The sequence below is a fragment of the Citrus sinensis genome, chromosome 2 (assembly GCF_022201045.2).
Source record: "Citrus sinensis cultivar Valencia sweet orange chromosome 2, DVS_A1.0, whole genome shotgun sequence".
NCBI lineage: Eukaryota > Viridiplantae > Streptophyta > Magnoliopsida > Sapindales > Rutaceae > Citrus > Citrus sinensis.
The window spans coordinates 10,015,607-10,034,584 of record NC_068557.1 but is presented as its reverse complement, the minus strand read 5'-3'; the positions used below and the strand labels follow the sequence as shown (position 1 = coordinate 10,034,584).

The 18,978-nt window shown below is 38.1% G+C and overlaps 5 protein-coding genes across 5 annotated transcripts in view; 4 read left to right on the top strand and 1 right to left on the bottom strand.

Annotated features, from left to right (window-relative positions):
* LOC107175848 (receptor-like protein EIX1) overlaps window positions 1-3,470 on the top strand; it is a 31,369-nt gene extending 27,899 nt beyond the window's left edge. The window contains exon 2 of the mRNA XM_052435566.1: window positions 1,355-3,470. Within this exon, the coding sequence (XP_052291526.1) occupies window positions 1,355-1,405 (51 nt within the window). The 3' untranslated portion in view covers window positions 1,406-3,470. The remainder of the gene's footprint in view (window positions 1-1,354) is intronic.
* On the top strand, window positions 1,576-3,246 carry LOC127900281 (receptor-like protein EIX2). Its single transcript, XM_052434895.1, has 3 exons — window positions 1,576-2,045; window positions 2,771-2,914; window positions 3,081-3,246. Exons 1-3 carry the CDS (start codon window positions 1,576-1,578, stop codon window positions 3,244-3,246), a joined length of 780 nt encoding a protein of 259 aa, XP_052290855.1.
* Window positions 3,471-9,362: 5,892 nt separating the features above from the next.
* On the top strand, window positions 9,363-9,803 carry LOC107175849 (uncharacterized). The gene has a single exon (XM_015527627.1). It carries the CDS (start codon window positions 9,363-9,365, stop codon window positions 9,801-9,803), a length of 441 nt encoding a protein of 146 aa, XP_015383113.1.
* Window positions 9,804-10,483: 680 nt separating this feature from the next.
* On the top strand, window positions 10,484-14,931 carry LOC102628392 (uncharacterized). Its single transcript, XM_006469982.4, has 15 exons — window positions 10,484-10,793; window positions 10,885-10,999; window positions 11,113-11,224; window positions 11,341-11,385; window positions 11,710-11,777; window positions 11,870-11,924; window positions 12,037-12,116; window positions 12,203-12,286; window positions 12,689-12,802; window positions 13,171-13,289; window positions 13,389-13,506; window positions 13,776-13,909; window positions 14,181-14,331; window positions 14,444-14,523; window positions 14,653-14,931. Exons 1-15 carry the CDS (start codon window positions 10,618-10,620, stop codon window positions 14,735-14,737), a joined length of 1,536 nt encoding a protein of 511 aa, XP_006470045.1. The 5' UTR covers window positions 10,484-10,617; the 3' UTR covers window positions 14,738-14,931.
* Window positions 14,821-18,655, bottom strand: LOC102628105 (chloride channel protein CLC-b). The gene is made up of 6 exons (XM_006469981.4): window positions 18,295-18,655; window positions 18,004-18,204; window positions 17,744-17,921; window positions 16,617-17,149; window positions 15,310-16,459; window positions 14,821-15,190 (listed from the first exon to the last, which is right to left on the bottom strand). Exons 1-6 carry the CDS (start codon window positions 18,477-18,479, stop codon window positions 15,086-15,088), a joined length of 2,352 nt encoding a protein of 783 aa, XP_006470044.1. The 5' UTR covers window positions 18,480-18,655; the 3' UTR covers window positions 14,821-15,085.
* Between the last annotated feature and the right edge of the window lie 323 nt (window positions 18,656-18,978).

The window sequence follows — 18,978 nt, the reverse complement described above, 5'->3', positions numbered from 1 at the left end:
TTATTGACTCCACAAAGACTGATGTTTACTTCCAATATTCTTCTTGGAAAATTTTAGCATGTACCTACTCGCATTCATATTTTCCAAGCATAAAAATTCCTGGAGTGAAGGACACGCAAAATGTTCATTCAATAAAATCACAGAGTCTTCATTAAATGCTCCGAACTTGCCCCACAGAAGATGTGGACGTGGCGAAATTCCACGTTTACATGCACTGCACATTTGCCATATCGGTGTCTTTCATTAATTCACGGAATTGTGAGGTCAATAACAAAACAGTCAGTGTTAGGATTTTATATTTATACATAGTAATCTGAGTTGCATATCTTTTCAGTAAAACAAAAGCAATCCTGTTGCACATTGCAGACATGTGTGACAAAAATTGTGCTTCATTGGCACTTCTGTCTATTTTACTGTTATCAGGAGTTTTGCACTGCAAACCGTAAAAGCACTTGGTTCAGGTTGCAAAGAAGTTGAGAGGAAAGCACTTCTTCAGTTCAGACAAAACCTTGCGGACCCTTCAGGCCGGCTCTCGTCTTGGGTTGGAGAAGATTGCTGTAGATGGAGAGGAGTAAGCTGCAACAACAGAACTGCAAGTGTCATCAAGCTCAAACTCAACAACCCATTTCGAGACAGTTTTGACGCATATGAAGATGATGCAGGACACGAATTGGGTGGTCCGATAAGTCCATCTCTGCTTCAGTTGAAAGATTTGAAATACTTGGACTTAAGCATGAATAATTTTAAAGGGTTCAAAGTTCCAGAATTCATTGGATCACTAAAGGAACTGAGATACCTCAATCTGTCAGGCTCATTTTTCAGTGGGACTATTCCTCAAAGTCTTGGAAACCTCTCGAATTTGCTTTCTCTTGATCTCAATAATTTTCTTGATCAATCCAATCAAATAGGCCTTGGATGGATTTCTGGTCTTCCTTCCTTGAAATATCTTAACTTGGGAGGGGCAGATCTTAGTAAGGCTGCAGCATATTGGCTTGAAAGTATTAGTATGCTTCGTTCTCTTGTTGAGTTGCACTTGCCCAATTGTAATCTTCCCATTCTACCTATCCATTTTCCATCTCTAAACTTCACATCCCTTCAAGTGCTTGACCTCTCCAACAATGGTTTCAATTCCACGATACCTCACTGGTTGTTCAACATCACTAGACTTTCAAGCCTGGATCTCAACACCAACGATCTGCAAGGTGACATACCAGATGGATTTGCCAGCTTGAATTCTCTACAACAGCTAGATTTGTCTGGAAATTCATTCCTCGGAGGCCGGCTTTCCAGAAATTTGGGAAAGCTATGCAATTTGCGGACTTTGAAGCTTTCTAGAAACAATTTCAGTGGTGAGGTGAGTGATTTCATTGATGGTTTATCTGAATGCACCAATAGCAGCTTATAGAGAAACTAGAGTTAGGATTCAATCAACTCAATGGTGATCTGCCCAGTTCCTTAGGATATCTTAAAAACTTAAGATATCTTGAACTTTGGCATAACTCCTTTGTTGGTTCAATTCCACCATCAATAGGAAACTTGACCTTTCTGAAGGAACTGTACCTCTCATCTAATCAAATGAATGGGAAATTCCCAGAAAATTTTGGGCAGCTCTCAGCAGTTGAAGTGTTAGATCTCTCTGAGAACCAATGGGAGGGTATCATAACTGAAACTCATTTTAGGAAACTCTCAAACCTAAAAGAACTTTCATTACACAAACAATCGGAAAACATTTCCTTGATTTTCAACATCAGTTCTCATTGGATTCCTCCTTTTAAACTCACATTCATCAATATTAGATCGTCCCAACTAGGTCCAAAATTTCCAACATGGCTTAGAAATCAAACTGAACTGACAACTTTGGTTCTTAACAATGTTAGGATTTCAGACACCATAGCCGATTGGTTTTGGCAATTAGACTTGACTCTAGATGAACTAAATGTAGCTTATAATGAATTAAGTGGAAGAATTCCTAATTCCTTAGGATTTCGCTTTCCGGGCACAGTTGATTTGAGTTCAAATAGCTTCGAGGGTCCACTCCCACTCTGGTAATTCAACTTGACGAAGCTGTACTTGAGGGATAATTCCTTTTCTGGGCCAATTCCTCGTGACTTTGGCCAAAAAATTCCCTTCCTGACAGACTTAGACATCTCTTTTAACTCTCTAAATGGTAGCGTTTCCAAGTCCATAGGCAATCTACAACAATTACTAACATTGGTCATTTCTAACAATAATTTGGCCCGTGAGATTCCTCGGTTGTGGAGCAACATTTCTTCCCTGTATATTCTAGACGTGTCAAATAATAGTCTTTCGGGTGAAATTCCAGAATCAATAGGTTCTCTTCTTTCAGTCAGGTTCTTAATACTCTGTAACAATCATATTTCTGGCGAAGTCCCTCCTTCACTGAAAAATTGCTCAATGATGGATAGTCTTGATCTTGGAGACAATCAACTATCGGGCAGCATTCCAGCTTGGATAGGAGAAAGCATGCCATCATTGTCAATTTTGCGCCTCTGATCCAACTACTTCAATGGAACCATTCCTCCTGAATTGTGCAAGCTTCCTGCTCTTCACATATTGGACCTCTCACACAATAACCTGTCAGGAATCATTCCTCCCTGTGTAGGAAACTTCAGTGGTATGAAAGTTGAACCTCCAGATTCTGTTAAATACGAGGGAAGTTTGCAAGTGGTGTTAAAAGGAAGTGAATACGTATTTTATACCACTTTTTACCTTGTAAATCTTATGGATCTGTCAAGCAACAATCTATCAGGAGAGATGCCGGTGGAGCTCACAAGACTTATTCATTTGGGAACCTTGAACTTGTCACGGAATCATTTGGTGGGAAAAATACCAACACAGATTGGAAAACTGGAATGGCTGGAATCGTTAGACCTATCCAGAAACAAGCTTTCTGGTTCTATTCCTCCAAGCATGGTTTCACTTACGTTCATGAATCACTTGAACCTGTCATAAAAAAACTTGTCCGGAGAAATACCAAAAGCGAACCAGTTTCAAAGCCTCGATGATCCATCAATTTATGAGGGTAATCTACCACTTTGTGGCGATCCACTACCAAAAAGGTGCTCTGAAATCGATGGAACGCCGGGGGATCCTGGTGGTGATGAATATGAGGAAGACGAAAATGAGCGTGACAAGCTATGGCTCTTTGTTAGCATGACACTTGGTTTCGTTGTGGGGTTTTGGGGAGTTTGTGGCACTTTGATCATCAAGAAGTCTTGGAGATAAACTTGCTTCCAGTTTGTTGATAAAATAAAAGATTATTTCTCACATTTTGGCATTAAATGTTGTTCGTCTGAAGAGAGAAATGTTGGATAAGAATGGAAGTGGGGAAACCTGATCTGAAGTTACCAAACACGTGCGAAGATGAGTAACTGCTTCATCATAGCAATAGTTGCAATTGTAATGGCATACTGTTTATTTATAAGCTTGCTGTACTGTTGTTTTGCGTTAGTTAAGAACAGAGTTTGAGTGTTTGGATACAGAGAAAATAAACGAACCAGGGAGAAAATATCAGAGAGGAAAAAATGAATTGTAATTATATTGATCTTGTTAATAACAGCTGTATATATACATATTCTGGACTGCTGTACACACGTTGTGTGTGTAAACCAAAAACAAAGATCAAATACAAAAACTGTTACTAACAACTTTAACTAACCTGCTGACTCAGCAAGTTACACATCAGCAATATTAACAAACTAAACTAATCAGCTCGTTAACTCCTTAATTCCAAAATATGAACTATCTTAACAGCCCCCTTCAAGCTCAAGGTCTGGGAAGAACATTGAGCTTGGATCTAAGATAGTTAAACTGATCAATGGCTAATGGTTTAGTGAGAATGTCAGCAACTTGTTCACAGCTAGGAACATGATTAATCACAACTTCTTTTCTGGCAACATGTTCTCTGATGAAGTGCAAATCAAGCTCAATATGTTTTGTTTTTGAATGGTACTTTGGATTGCTGGCCAATGCTTCAGCACTTTTGTTATCACAATTGAGTACTGGAGTCTGTTGTAACTTCACTTGTAACTCTTTAAACAAGTAAGTTATCCAAAGTACCTCTGAAGTAGTCAAAGCTAATGCTCGATATTCAGACTCAGCTGTACTTCTGGAGACTATTTGCTGCTTCTTGGAAGACCAGGAAATGAGATTATTGCCTAAGTAAACACAATAGCCTCCAATTGATTTCCTGTCATCCAAATCTGATCCCCAATCAGCATCTGAAAAAGCTGTCAATGTGAGATTTCCAGTGTGATAGAACTGTAAACCATAACTTGCTGTCAGTTGAAGGTATCTTAGTACACGTTTGCATGCTTGCCAATGAAAAACAGAAGGAGTTGAGAGAAATTGGCTGAGTTTGTTGACTGAAAAAGCTATTTCAGGTCTTGTCAAGATAACATACTGTAAAGATCCCACTACACTTCTGTACAGAGATGGATTTTCAAAAGCTGTCCCCTTGTCTTTAGTTAGCTTCTCAGTTGAGCTCATAGGAGTTTGACACCCTTTGCTGTCCAGCATCTGTGCCTTCTTCAGCAAATCACCAATGTATTTGGTCTGAGAAAGATGGAGTCCTTCATGTGATGGTGTAACTTCTAGACCAAGGAAATAATTAAACTCCCCAAGGTCTTTTAAAGCATATTCTTTTCCCAGCTGATGAACAATTCTTTCCACAAGTTTAGTGTTTGACCCAGTGACTAATATGTCATCAACATAGATAAGAACTACAACTAATTCTCCTTCAGTATGCTGGATGAATAAGGAAGTGTCAGACCTGGAAGTGTGAAAACCCCACTGCAACATTGAGCTCTTCAACTTATCATACCAAGCTCTTGGAGCTTGTTTGAGCCCATAAAGAGCCTTTTTCAATTTACACACATGAGTAGGAAGCTGAGGATGAAGAAACCCTTCTGGTTGAGACATATACACCTCTTCACTGAGAATGCCATTTAGAAAGGCATTATTTACATCAAGTTGTCTTATAGGCCAGTGATGCATAACAGCAAGGCTCAAGATGATTCTGATTGTGCATGGTTTGACTACTGGACTGTATGTTTCAAAGAAGTCCACACCTGGAGTTTGATGAAACCCCTTCGCAACAAGTCTAGCTTTGTGCTTAGATATACTTCCATCAGGGTTGTACTTTACTCTAAAAACCCACTTGTTGCCTATAATCTTCTGTGTTGTTTCTTTAGGAACTAACTCCCAGGTTTCATTGATCTGCAAAGCATCAAATTCTGCCTGCATAGCTTGCTTCCATCTTGGATCACTCAAAGCCATTTTGACTGAGGTTGGTTCAAGATCTTGTGTGACTGCTAAGTAGGACTTAGGTTTGAATATTCCAGCCTTAGATCTTGTGACCATGGAATGTGTATTATGAGTAGGTGGAGAGTTTTGTGTTTGAGGTGAGGTAGAAGGATTGTGTGTTGAACAAGTGCTAGTGTTTGTGTGTTGCAGATTGGGTGATGTACTTTGTGTAGAGAGTGGAGGTGTTGAGTTTAGGGCATTAGAATCAGAACCTGCATCTGAAACATGATTACTTGCAGATGGATATGTAGAGCTGCTGTCATGAGAGATAGACTGAAAATTCAGAACTGTAAAGGGACTTTCAGACTGGTGAATTTTAGATGAAGAATTCACAGTTTTATGGATGGAAAATAACTCAGTATAAGGAAACTCAAATTCATTAAACTTAATATGCCTGGCAACATAGACTTTTCCAGTAGGATCAAGGCATTTGTAACCCTTGTGAATAGGACTGTAACCTATCATAAGACACTTTTGGGTGTGGAAACTGAGTTTATGTTTGTTGTAAGGCTTGAGCAGAGGGAAACAGGAGCAACCAAAGATCTTAAGAAACTGATAATCTGGTTTTCTGTTGTGAAGTTTTTCAAATGGAGAGATGTTGTTCAAGACAGGTGTTGGTAACCTATTGATAAGAAATGATGCTGTATGAAAGGATTCCCACCAAAAAGAGAGAGGCATTTGGGCTTGAGCAAGTAATGTCAGTCCTGTCTCAACAATGTGCCTGTGTTTTCTTTCTACCACCCCATTTTGGTGATGTGTATGAGGGCAACTATGTCTGAAACTTATTCCCTCTTGTTGGAGAAAGGTTACAAAGCTTCTAAATTCTCCCCCCCAATCTGATTGTACTGACTTAATGGAGAGGTTAAGTTGTTTCTCAACCAATGTTTTGAAGCTTTGAAAGGTTTCTAAGGCTTCTGATTTGAGAGTTAAAGGAAAAATCCAGCAATATCTGGTGTAATCATCTACAAAGCTGATATAGTACCTATAGCCATGTAAGATAGAGGGCATGGGAGATGGTCCCCAAAGGTCAGTATGTATAAGCTCAAGAGGTACTGAGGTTTTAATTCCAGTTGAATAAAAGGATAACTGATGAAGTTTTCCATACTGACATGCATCACAGAAATCAGGCAATGTTATAGAAGGTCTAAGAGACAAATGAGGCATGATATTTTTCAAGGCAAGTTTATTTGGATGACCAAGTCGTTGATGCAGTAAATTTCCACAAATATCAGATTTGGTAATGTTTACATGACTCTTAGAATCTACTGAATCAATACAAGGTTTATTTTCAGCTTTATTTGACAGAACTGAAGCTGAATTTCTAATAACAGAAAGCATGGACCTAGGTACATAGGCTAGAGAACAGGATTTAGAAAGAAAAGTATCCTTTGACAGCAGCTGATACAATCCTTCTTTAGCAATCCCTTGAGCCAGATGCACAGTCTTCTTCTTGTCCTTAATGAAACAAAGATTGGCAACAAACTCAATGGTTATATCATTATCTTTCAAGAGTTGTGAAATGCTAATAAGATTTTTGGTTATAGCAGGTACATATAAAATGTCATTTAGGTGTAAGAGTGAATCACAGGATGTATGAAAGCAAGCATAACCAATATGTGATATATTTAAACCTTCACCATTACCAACATGTAAAAGCTGATTACCTGAATACTCCATTCCCATATTTAAGTTCTGCAGATTGTTTGTGAGGTGGTGTGTAGCACCACTGTCCAGATACCATCCCTGATCAGCTAGACCACCCTCTGAAGTTGTAAGAAATGCAGCTTTTGTGTTTGACTGATAAGAGTTGAAGTTTGATGGTGGATATGCAGGAGCAAAATCTCTGTTAAACCTGTTCCTACACTCAGCTGCAGTATGCCTTGGCTTGAAACAAATTTGACAGATGATAGCAGGAGAATTCTGAACACCTTTGTTACCATTAAAGGCACCATTCTGACCAACTACACCATTACCAAATTCATTCCAATCACCTCTTCCATGTCCAGAGTAGTTCTTGTTGGAATTGTTGTTATTCCAGTGATTCCCATCAGACCAGTTAGCCCTTCCTTGGCCTGTAACACTTCTACCAAAGCCACCTCTTCCTCCATTATTGTTATAACCACCTCTGCCATTATTGTTTCCATTCCAGTTGACATTTTGACTCCAATTACCATAACCACCTCCATTGTAATTATTGTAGCCTCCTCTGCCACCATTATTTCCATTCCAATTTGCATTTTGGTTCCAATTACCATAACCACCTCCGTTATTACCACTAGATTTCTTATTAGATCCAGTTTGAGCTATATTGGCAGTATAATTCAACTTAGTTTCTTTATTGGCACTTTGTTGATTACTCTCAATTCTAGCTTCATGAGTTAAAAGCATAGAATATGCTTCATTCACTGACATTTTCAACATGTTAGCTTCTATGTATACAACCACAGGATAATATGGCTGTCCTAATCCAGATATCAGATGAGTCATAAAATCTAGATTGGTTACAGGACTTCCAGCTAAAGCTAGTTCATCATTTACAGCTTTAAGCTTGCTAAAGTATTCAGTGATTGTCATTGATCCTTTTTTGAGATTATTAAGCAACATTTTCAGATGTACTTTCTTAGCTCCTGTTTCAGATCCAAATTGTTCTTCAATATTAATCCAGAGTTCATTAGCTGAGTTAGAATTTACCACTAGACTGAGAATTTCAACACTGATCGATGACATCAACCAGCTCAACAGCAACTGATCCTGCCTCTTCCAGTTATTGAACTCAGGGTTTTCTTGTGGCTCCACTGCAGTCACTTGATCTGGACTTACGCTTGCTGTTTCTTGATTCAGAAACTGATTAGGACACTTTCGAGTTCCATCAAGAAGAGATTCAAGTCCATTGGCTCGAATTGTAGAAAGGATCTGAGACTTCCAGATTGTGTAGTTTGACCTGTCTAATTTGATTGGATTTGTAAAGGTAAATGAAGAAACAGTTTGATTGACATTTGGATTTGAGCTAGAAGAAGCCATGGCAGCTTGGATCATAGCTCTGATACCAAGTTAAGAACAGAGTTTGAGTGTTTGGATACAGAGAAAATAAACGAACCAGGGAGAAAATATCAGAGAGGAAAAAATGAATTGTAATTATATTGATCTTGTTAATAACAGCTGTATATATACATATTCTGGACTGCTGTACACACGTTGTGTGTGTAAACCAAAAACAAAGATCAAATACAAAAACTGTTACTAACAACTTTAACTAACCTGCTGACTCAGCAAGTTACACATCAGCAATATTAACAAACTAAACTAATCAGCTCGTTAACTCCTTAATTCCAAAATATGAACTATCTTAACAGCGTTTAAAATAAAGCACGTTAGATTGCTGGTTTATGAGTTCAAGAAGTAAAGCAAATATATTTATAAAGATAGATCAATTGCTTTTTGTTTTTGTAAGAGACATTAAAGTGGATTAACTCGTTTATTCAATGGCCTAATTTAAACACTTTACATCTTCAGACAATTATGCGTGCACATTTGTAATATGTTCTTTAATATTAATACATTCATTTGATGTCTAACAAAATTGTATCCATTCAACTCCTAAAATAAGTATGCAAAAAATTAAGAATTTAAATTCCGCTCATGTTGGATAAGAAAATAAAAATTTTAGTTAATTTATTAAAAAATCTAATAAAACTTTTCAAATTACTATTTTGATTATGTTAATGGTGTGGTTTTGCAATCGCAACGCATATTTTAATATTGTAAGTTCACGTTTAATTTAGAGAAAAATATTACAGAGTTGTAAAATTAAAAGGAAAATGGAGGATAAAAGAGTAAAATTACCGAGAGGTCCATCCGCCGACGCGCTCACGCGCTTCTTCTATATCGCGAAATCCAGTCCGGCTTTCCTCAACCGACCAGGAGTAGAACAAATCTATTAATACTCCCAAACACTCGTCTTAAAATGTCATTTCTTAGTCTTTAGTCTTTACTTTCACTCCACTTAACTCTCTGAACCACGAAAGAAAATCAGCGTAATGGCGACGGCATTCCTTCACTCTCAGGACTGCCTTCGCAATTTCCGATCCTCTCCTCGCTTCAACAAACCTCCCCCTGGCCCTAACCCTACCCCTAAACCTGTCCCTAACCTCTTCAGCAATCGCCTCCGACGAAAGCGGCGCTCTGGCGACGATCAGTCTCGGTCCTTGACGGTGATCAAATTACCCTCACAAAATAACCTCGTGATCGGCCGGGTCAAAATCCTCAAACACGACGAGGCGGTGCTGCCGCCTAGCTTGATCAAGAAGGAGGACGCTTCCGAGAAGCAAATCGCAGTTTGTAGCAGTAATGTTGAGTCTGATAATGTGGATTTTTTTGCTGGTACGGCGTTCTCCTCCTCGCCGCCTCCCAGTGCGGTTCCTCTTCCGCGGTTTTTGCCTATTAACGTAAGCCATGCGTCGACTTGTGGTTTGGTGTGACTTGTGCGCGCGGGCTTTGCTTCAAGTCTTCAAAATTCAAGATCAAACGGATTAGGATTTCGCAAGCGAAAACGATGTCGTTTTAGTGAGTTTTTTTTTTTTTTTTTCCAATTCCCTTCCTTTTCTCTCTGTGTAGTGGGTGTATATAACACGGTATATGTACTCGTAGGCTGATGTTTGTTGCGGGAAAAGTTTTGATTCTGACTTTCTGTAGTGGCGTTCACGTTGATGTATTTTGATCTAAACGACTCCGTTGTAGTACCTGGGTTTAGTTACCACTGATTATTATTTGTTACTTTTTGTGAAAGAAAAATTAAAAAAGATAATTTCAGAAAGTATATTGGGTTGTTTCTTTTTTTTGATTAATGAAGGGCTCACGAAGAGCTACCGCAACACTAAACGAGAGTGTGCAATGTCATGAGCATCATTACCAAGTAAACCAACAATATCAGGGAGGAGAATGAAGAACATGCAAGCCTAAGGGTTTAATTAGGCTATAGGAAGCAAGGAAATCTGCAGTACTATTTGCTTCTCTGTACACATGCTCCATGTGAACAATCCAGTCACGTGCTAATAGCTCCCGAATAGAATAAAAGTTTTAATAAAAAATATACTGATTAATTAATAGAATAAAATTTTGGAAAGTCAATGTAAAAACTAATAATTTAAATGAATTTGAAATTAAGTGGGATCGGGCTCCATCGAAATTCAACCGACCCGGTGAGCCTACCTCCTGATATTTTAGTTATCGCACTTTATCCATTCCCGCCACAGGGAAGCGACTGCTGAGCTTGACTGTACTTACTAATCACAAATGCCTGCGTGCCTCCTCTCCGCTCGTCCTCCCTCTCCGGTCATAACCTGCCGTGTGTCACTCGGAGCAGTGCGCAACCCTCCACCCCCAGCTCCTCCTTCTTCTCTCCCTCTAGACCCTCCTGCGGCCAACCTCCCATCTCTAACTTGCGCCCTACAGTGCCCTCACTTCCAATCGTACGCACCCCCTTCATATTAAAAATCATAATACCTTATTTCATTAATAAAAAGCTCAATTTATCTATTCCAATTGTTTTGAATATTTCAGCTGCTCTGGTTGTACGCACGAGTTCAATCTCCACCGTCCGATCATCGTCGACGAGGCTACTGATTTTTTCAAGAGTATTGGTCTTTTAGATTTCACTTTCGATAGCTGTAGACTGGTATGCACGAATGTATCTTTCATTTCTCAATTCATTTCATTTTCGATTATTATTTTTTTATTTTGAAAATTTAGGGTTTTTGAATTTTGGTAACGAGCTTTGCTAATTAACAGTACGGATGGAGGTGTCGAGCCAAATTGGCTGTCCGCGGCACGTCGACAAGCCCTCTGATTGGACTGTATCAGGAGGGGACTCATAATGTAGTGGATATTCCTCACTGTAAAGGTTTGTTATAATTATATATTTGTTGATTAACTTTGGGACTGTAACTTTTAAATTTTTGTATATTGTATTTAATGGTGAATATTTTGACTAATTGTCGATGTTTACTGATTTTGCAGCCCATCATCCTCGTATTAATGCTGCTGTTGAGCTGTTGAGACAAGGTTTTTTTTCTTTTCTGTTTTATTTTTTTAAATTTTATTATGTTTTCTAGCTTTTGAATATCAAGAAACCTACCGTTTGGTTTGCTTTAGTTTTCTATTTGCATTTTTAAGTAAAAATTTAGCTTTTTTTCCTTTTTCCCCTTCTAGAAAACTTCAATTAGATATTTTTGGAAAACAGGCTTTTTTTTTTTTTTTACTTCCTTGCTTTAGGTTCTTTGCTCACAGTTAGACCATGGCCTATGCTACATTTATTTGTTTTTATGAGATCTTTCATGCAAATTTCTTGGTAGTCATTGTTTATATCGTTCTGTGTGTTATTTGTAGGAATTAAAGAGTTAAATGTTGAGCCATATGATGAGGATGATAGGACAGGTGATTTGCGATATGTTCAGGTGACTAGTCCAATTAACATCTACTGAATACCTATTGAAAATGTATTATTAATTGCAACCATCTAAAAGTTGATAAAATTATGTGTGTGCAGATGGCTGTGACCACTTACAACACATCCCTTCCCGCCTCGGAAAGATACAGAAATGGTTGTTACAAGTTAGCTAAGTGCATTGTTCTAATAGAATGTTCAATTTTGGACATTTTAAATAATAGTTGAACCATTTTTATTGAAGTTATATAGCATGTTTCCTTTTCTAGGAAAAGTACAGATTACTTTAGTTTGGAATTCAAGAAATGAAAAGTCCCCCAATTCGGACAAATTAGAGTCTTTAGCCGAGGTGACCACCACGTTGATTTTTTTTTTGGCTGCAATTCTTTTGCATTTTTCCTTTTTGAGATATCAAGTCTTCATTACAATTTGCAGTTTTTATGGAGAAATGGTGGTTCAAGGAGCCGTGAGCATTACATTCACTCTGTATGGGCAAACTTTCAGACATCAACTAATAATGTGAGTTAAAATTTGATTTTTAATTTAATAGAAGAACTAGCTTGGATGGGTGTCCCCTGTATTTGTTGGTTCAGTGTACAATTAGTTTTGCTTTTATTGATAGCAGAAAACTAATGTCAATGATGGTGGAACAAAAACAATAATAGTTGCTTCAATTATTAAGAATATGCTTCTTACTTTTGATGGTTTTAATCAATGTAAGATGCTTTGCAATTTCATTTGACTCTTCAAATAGGCCTTCTGAGAGGAAGGTCACATATGTAGAGTTGGGACTCTGGAGATATTCTTATTCTCCTTCTTGACATTTTTTGGTGAGGGAGGGGAAGTGAGCATTGTACATAGTTGCTGATTTACAAATGATATGAATGTTTGAAATTTTAGAAAAGTTTATCGATGATGCAGGTAATATTTGGCAATAGGTGGAGACATCTTTTAGGAGAAACTGACTTTTGGGAAAATGTTGGAGGAATTGATATATCTTTGGCTCCATCCAGTTTTGGCCAAGCAAACGCACGGGTATGCGTATTTCTACTCCAGTCATTTTTTCCTTGGTTAATTTGCTTGTACGTTAAATTCTTACAATAAAGGATTTATGAAGATAGTGCTTAAAGTGGCATTACAGTATCTCAATATATGCTTCTTAGTTAATGCAATAATTAGTTGGCATACAATTTCAGGATGAGATATGTCATTATCTGAAGCGATAGATGTTGTATAGGATTTTAAAATTTTAATTTGACACTCCCTTTGGCATTATTGTATCTCATGAAGCTTCTTACCATGTTGATTACAGGGCTTGAAAAGTAGCTAAACAAGCAAACCTAACTATTTCTACCTTCAAAATTTTGTACTTGATTATACTGTGTCAAATGCAACTTTTTCAGGCTTTTGATATCTTGCTCCGGAAATTACAAAAGTATGTCCCTTATGGAGCATCTGTCACTGATTTGTATGCAGGAGCTGGTGTGATTGGATTATCATTAGCTGCTGCTAGAAAATGCAGGCAAGAAATGAATGATTTTAAATGCTGTGTCTGAACCCCCACTCTTATTATTCCAAATAAAAATCATATTGATCGCAATTTAATATTGTCATTTTTCAGGTCTGTTAAATGTGTTGAGATAAACAAAGAATCACAGCTATCGTTTGAGAAGACAGTGAGCCGCTTACCTAAATCTGTGGATGGCAACATCAGCTGGCACAACGCAGACAATTCAATAGTTAGTGTTTAATTCTCCAAATTAAATTTATTGTCATACACATCTTAGGATTCACCTTAGAACTTCATACTTTGAATATCTCTGTGTTTTATTTCCACAAGATCATAAGGTAATTATTCTCGTTTAAAGTGGCTAATTTGCAAATTTTTTGAATTTTATATGAAACACGAGAAAAACAGTCAAACTGGTTGAGTTCCCAAGATTTTCCCTCAACTATGTTGTGGGTGCAGGGCTAACTTTTTTTTTTTTTCCCTCAACTTATTGTTTAGGAACCTCTGTCTTGGCTTGTGGGATCAGATGTGCTCGTCGTTGATCCTCCTAGAAAGGGATTGGACTCATCTCTTGTTCATGCATTACAGAATATAGGATCAGCAGAGCGTAAAGCTAAATCATTATCAGAAAGGTAGGACATTTTTATATTTCTTAGGCATCAACTCTAGGATCTATTGCTTATAAGGCTCATTTTGTCCACCGCAGTGGCTTTTAACGCTCAATTCACTTTCTTTTTAATAAATTCCCTTGCCTTTGCAATGTTCATTTGAAAAAGGGGGGAAAAAAGACGAAAAAAGGTCTAGGATCTGTTGCTGGACCTGACTGCTCTGTTCAGTCACACTTTGAGAAATTAAGTAATTAATTCTTTGCAAATTGTTAAATCTGTTTTATGTTGACTTCAGTTCATCCTCCATGGTAAAAGAGGAAAAGAGACCATGGATTTTACGAGCAAAGGAGGCTTCAGTTCAAATTGGAAGCAAATCAAATTCTGAGAATCAATCACTTCCACAAACCCTCATTTATATAAGCTGTGGATGGGAAAGCTTCAAAGAGGTACTTCCACAGTCAAACTGTCAAAGAACTAGGTTTATATTCTGCTGGTTATCCTGAAACCATTTAGTGGAATATTTTTTTCATTGTAATTATGGAAAATTTGTTGTAACAGGACTGCAAATCATTATTGTCTAGCAAGGCGTGGCATTTGGAAAAGGCCCATGGTTTTAATTTCTTCCCCGGCACACAAAGGTATTGCTATTTCATTGAGAGACCTGTCTGATTTTCTTTAGAAAATTAAAGTACGATGTGATTATTGGAGCTATGTTGTCGTGTTGTATACTTGTATGCATTCCAAGTGATTTTGCGTATTGTTTGCAGCATCGAAGTGTTGGCTGTATTCAAGAGGGGTCAAGGTCTCAAGAAAAAGAAATTGGCTAAAAAGAAGAAGAAAAACGCATTTTGACATGTCCAATTGGTCTGCAGTAGGAATGGAAGAAGGAGAGAGATAAGCTAATCCACATGTAAGAAGAATTGAGACCATGAAGATGTTTAAATGGAAAATATTTTGTACGCCATCACTAATTTTTCTGTTGTAAAATAATAATGTGATCATCTTTATCTTTCTCCTCAAAACATAAGAAACTTAAATTTTGTGCACCTGATGCAAATGTGTGTGCAAAGAATACATGTTACCCATCTCTTTAGAATTTTATGAAAGAATGCTAAACTGGATATAAAAATTCAAGAACAAACTTGAAGAGAGGCTTTTCTCCGGAAAAACTGCTGCTCCCGCTATGTTTAGGTATGTTCTTCAGTGTTTTTGTCCGCTCTTAGATCTTTCCAGATGTGGAAAAGCCGTCAAAATATTGAAAGCCCTTAAGTCTTGTCTGGTCAGGATTCCAACCACTGGAGATACCTGCAAATGGAGTACACAATAGGTTACTGATATTTACATCTTTGAGAAAGTTTATTGATAATGAATTGCCAGTACAAATTACACTAAAATGATCAATAAGAGACGGTTAATAAACTTACCCCTGCTGCTTCATACTTCGGTACAACAAGCAAATGGCGGAGTCCAACTTGCCTGAAAAGCACCATAGCTTTTGCCACTGACATGCTCTCAATGACTGTGTAAGGTGTTGTATTGGTAAGAGGATGCAAGTCAATGTACATCTCCATTTCCGCGCTTGTTACAGCCACCTCTTCAATTTTACCCTCCCTCTCTGCCAGCTCAACCCAGGAAAATTTCTCTCTCACTTCCCATTCCTCTGTCCTCCTTTTTTCTTGCAGAAACCACTTTTTCTTCAGTGCTAGAACCAGGTGTGCTCTTAGGATTAATCCATGCAATTCTGTGGCACCATTAGCCAGTCCTGATGGCGGCACCACACCCTCATCTAAAACAGGGAAACCATTGTGTGTCGTGTTTCTCAGTACGTCAACAATTCGTGACACCTTTTCAATTCCAGACACAGTAATTACTGGTGGCTTAGCATCAACTAGCTCGCCAACAGTTAGAGTTCTCATCCATGGCTCAGGATGTGCATCCAAGAAAGGTAGGCCTTTTAGTTCCAGTATGATTTCATATATGCTTGGATTGAAGCTGTCTCCAACCGTTTTGGCTATTAGAAGAACAATCATTGTAATGGGAAGTAACAGGAGATTGTTGGTTAGTTCAAGGAATATGACACAAAGTGAAACAGTCATCCGCATTGAGCCAGCCATGAGGGATGCAGCACCAAGAACAGCATAAAGCCCCTGGTCAATATTGGTGTATGATCCCATGGCCATACCAAGAAGGCGGCCATATGCTGAGCCCATAAGTATAATTGGGAGGAAGAGTCCAGAAGGCACAGCAATGCCGAAAGTAATGAGTCCTAAGATGCAATACAGTATGAAGAAAATCAGGATGGAAGATGGTTGAAATTCAGTGGGAGTGTTGGAGGAGAAGATGTTTCGAACAGCATCATCGTTGGTGGTAAGAAGAAGAGTTGCTAGATCATTGTAGTGGCCATTTGGGCAATTGAACTGCTTGAAGTTCCCTGATCGTCCGTTGGTTGGGCAGGTCTCTGGAAATGAGGGATCACAAGCTTTGCAGTCAGCAAGGAAAGGAAGACAATATTGGCACACTGAGGTGAAGACTGAGACACTAAGAGCGAGAAGTAGCTTATGCATCTTTCCCTTCCTGCAATGAAATAAAGTGAAAATACAAGTTGAACTATGATTTTCAGCTTTCTTAACTGTGAAACGAGTCTTGGATGTGAAACCTAGCATCAAACAGAGATTTTGGAATATGAATGCAGCGTAATTGAGAAACAATGCAGGTCATTTGAGTTGCTTACTGGTTAATGAGATTGTAGAGTCTGAGAACTTTATGCAGAATGTGATTGTAGAGGCCTCCCAAAATTCCACCAATTATGCCAATTAAAGTTACAGGAATGATATCCATTACATGATACCTAACTGGAACATTGCTCACATCAAACATGATAAGCCCTCCTGTACCAAAAAGCCCACATTTCCCAGAATTGCATATTTCAATAAAAGCTCTGAGCACCACCACCACAATTGCTGTGCTGAAGAAAGTTCTCCAGAGAAGTGCACTTCTCCACCATGTTGCTACCTCTTCTAAAGAAAACAGGACACCACCCACTGGCGCTCTGAAAGCTGCACATACGCCTGAGGAAGAGCCACATGTGATGAGATCACGGCGATCACGGTCATTGTTGAAGTACCGAAGCCACTGCCATTTTATACGGTGATTATCAGGCCCTCCTTGCCCAAGTAATGAAGCAATGCAACTGCCGATATGCACCAGAGGCCCTTCTTTTCCCAAATCTAGCCCTGCGGCCACAGCTCCAATGCTTCCAATAATCTACAATCATAATAAACTGAAGAAATCAGGCCTACTTAACTAATTCAAAACAGAGCGAGATGGGGTGAAAAAAAAAAAGAAGTAATAATTATTCAGATATTCCAGGTCTCATTGCTCCCATTTCCTAGCTTCATTTTCTAAGTTAAATTTTTTTTTGGGGGGAAATATACAAACTGCCACATAAAACGACTTTGAGAACCTATACAACCTTCAAGTGGTAATGGATTTTTCAATGGATGTTCATGGATTTCTACAATCTTTTGTTAATATAAAGTTATGAGCCAAAGAAGAACAGATGATTGCTAGATATTACGAAACTCAAGAAATGGATAAATTTCCGAAGTAAACTGGAACATGGACCCATTTCCTTGTCTAAATTTAGTGGCAATGAGCAGGCAAGTTTGTGTTTGAAATGTCATTTTCAGAACAGAAATCAACCCACTGTGGAAATTCTTCTTCCGATTCAATCCACCAATATAAGCAAGATTCTACTCTAACTAAAGCCACAAAATCCTTATTGAAACCGATGTAAAGCTTAGTTAAAAATTTTCATTTCATATATGAGCTTGTAAATTTAACTATAAGTTGATCTACCTTGACAATCAATGTTGTGGCTCCAAACATGTTGGGAGTATCAACACCATTGAGATAAGCTTTGATTTCTGGTATTCCAGGACCAGCTGCCGTGGGTGCAAAACATACACAAAGAACAGCAGCAACCAGGGTCAGAAGAAAATTAACCCCAGTGAAATACAGGAATCCTTGTAAGTACCTGTCATCATCACAAACAGTTTCCAATTCCTAACTTTGAATATTGTTCAAGAAAATTGAATGTTGTCAATTGTAATGCCTACCTGTCCTTCTCTATGAAGCTTACAACAGCAAGAAGCTTGTATCCAGCAATGTTCTCAACTGCAAGATTGATGAGGGTGGCAATCAAGCCAGTTAAGAGACCAACAAGACAGGCCAGTGACCATTTCAAGAAAATATATTGCAACACTTGTACTTTGGATCTGCTTCTCCAATCATGCTTGAATAGATCATTTTCATTGATCCTGCAAAAGGGAAAATCACCTGATCAATTCTCAGTGAATATTCTAAGAAGAGATTACAAGAAGGAAAAAAAAAATTTAAGTTTTATTTACTCATAATCTAAGCTCTCAATATGGGAAACTTTGGCTCCAACAAGGGCTAATGGACTAGAAGATAATGTTCTGCTTCTCTTCAGAAGTGGCTGTTGCAATGAATTGCTTTCAGGGTCTCTTTCTTCTTCATCAGCTTCCATGTGGGCTTGTGTTGCTCTTGCCACTGGATTGGAATTTTCCTCCATTGAAGCAAACCAACACAAGTTTCAAATCTCAGAGGCTTTTGGGGTTGGTGAATTATGATCCTGTTGTTGGCGCTGGATTGGAATGGACTGAATTAACTCCTTTCTCTTCCCACCATTCAATATTTGTCTTACTGAAAATGTATGGTCAAACCTTGTTACAAATAATGCACTGGACTTGCCTTTTATGTGAATAACAAGTGTTAATTTGTAGCCAATTTGCCAAATTACCCATTTGCCACCCTGGCAGTGTAACCAGAAGGCAACTTGAGGTACTCGAAAATTCTTATCAATTTTCTTAGAAAAAAATTTTCAATGCTGGGAAAAGGTTAAATGTGTCCGGTGTCCCTGCTGAATCGGGTCCATTTAGTTAATTAATGCGATAATCATGCTTGGAATGTAGCAAATAATTATGGTTAAAGCATTCTGCAAGTAATGTATCAACAACAAAATTATGCAGCTGATAATAATATTTTAACCAGAAAATCCTCTTGAATTTGCA

What these genes read in the sequence shown, in the direction of transcription:
- LOC107175849 (XM_015527627.1), top strand. Translation starts at nt 9,363, where the DNA reads ATGGCGACGGCATTCCTTCACTCTCAGGACTGCCTTCGCAATTTCCGA.
- LOC102628105 (XM_006469981.4), bottom strand. Translation starts at nt 18,479, where the DNA reads ATGGAGGAAAATTCCAATCCAGTGGCAAGAGCAACACAAGCCCACATG. An exon ending in ATTGAGAGCTTAGATTATGA is followed by an intron (nt 18,205 to 18,294) that starts GTAAATAAAACT and finishes TCCCTTTTGCAG; the next exon opens with GATCAATGAAAATGATCTAT. An exon ending in CCACAACATTGATTGTCAAG is followed by an intron (nt 17,150 to 17,743) that starts GTAGATCAACTT and finishes TTATGATTGTAG; the next exon opens with ATTATTGGAAGCATTGGAGC.
- LOC127900281 (XM_052434895.1), top strand. Translation starts at nt 1,576, where the DNA reads ATGAATGGGAAATTCCCAGAAAATTTTGGGCAGCTCTCAGCAGTTGAA. An exon ending in GAGGGTCCACTCCCACTCTG is followed by an intron (nt 2,046 to 2,770) that starts GTAATTCAACTT and finishes ACAATCTATCAG; the next exon opens with GAGAGATGCCGGTGGAGCTC. An exon ending in ATCCAGAAACAAGCTTTCTG is followed by an intron (nt 2,915 to 3,080) that starts GTTCTATTCCTC and finishes ACTACCAAAAAG; the next exon opens with GTGCTCTGAAATCGATGGAA.
- LOC102628392 (XM_006469982.4), top strand. Translation starts at nt 10,618, where the DNA reads ATGCCTGCGTGCCTCCTCTCCGCTCGTCCTCCCTCTCCGGTCATAACC. An exon ending in GTGATTTGCGATATGTTCAG is followed by an intron (nt 11,778 to 11,869) that starts GTGACTAGTCCA and finishes ATGTGTGTGCAG; the next exon opens with ATGGCTGTGACCACTTACAA. An exon ending in ACAACGCAGACAATTCAATA is followed by an intron (nt 13,507 to 13,775) that starts GTTAGTGTTTAA and finishes CTTATTGTTTAG; the next exon opens with GAACCTCTGTCTTGGCTTGT.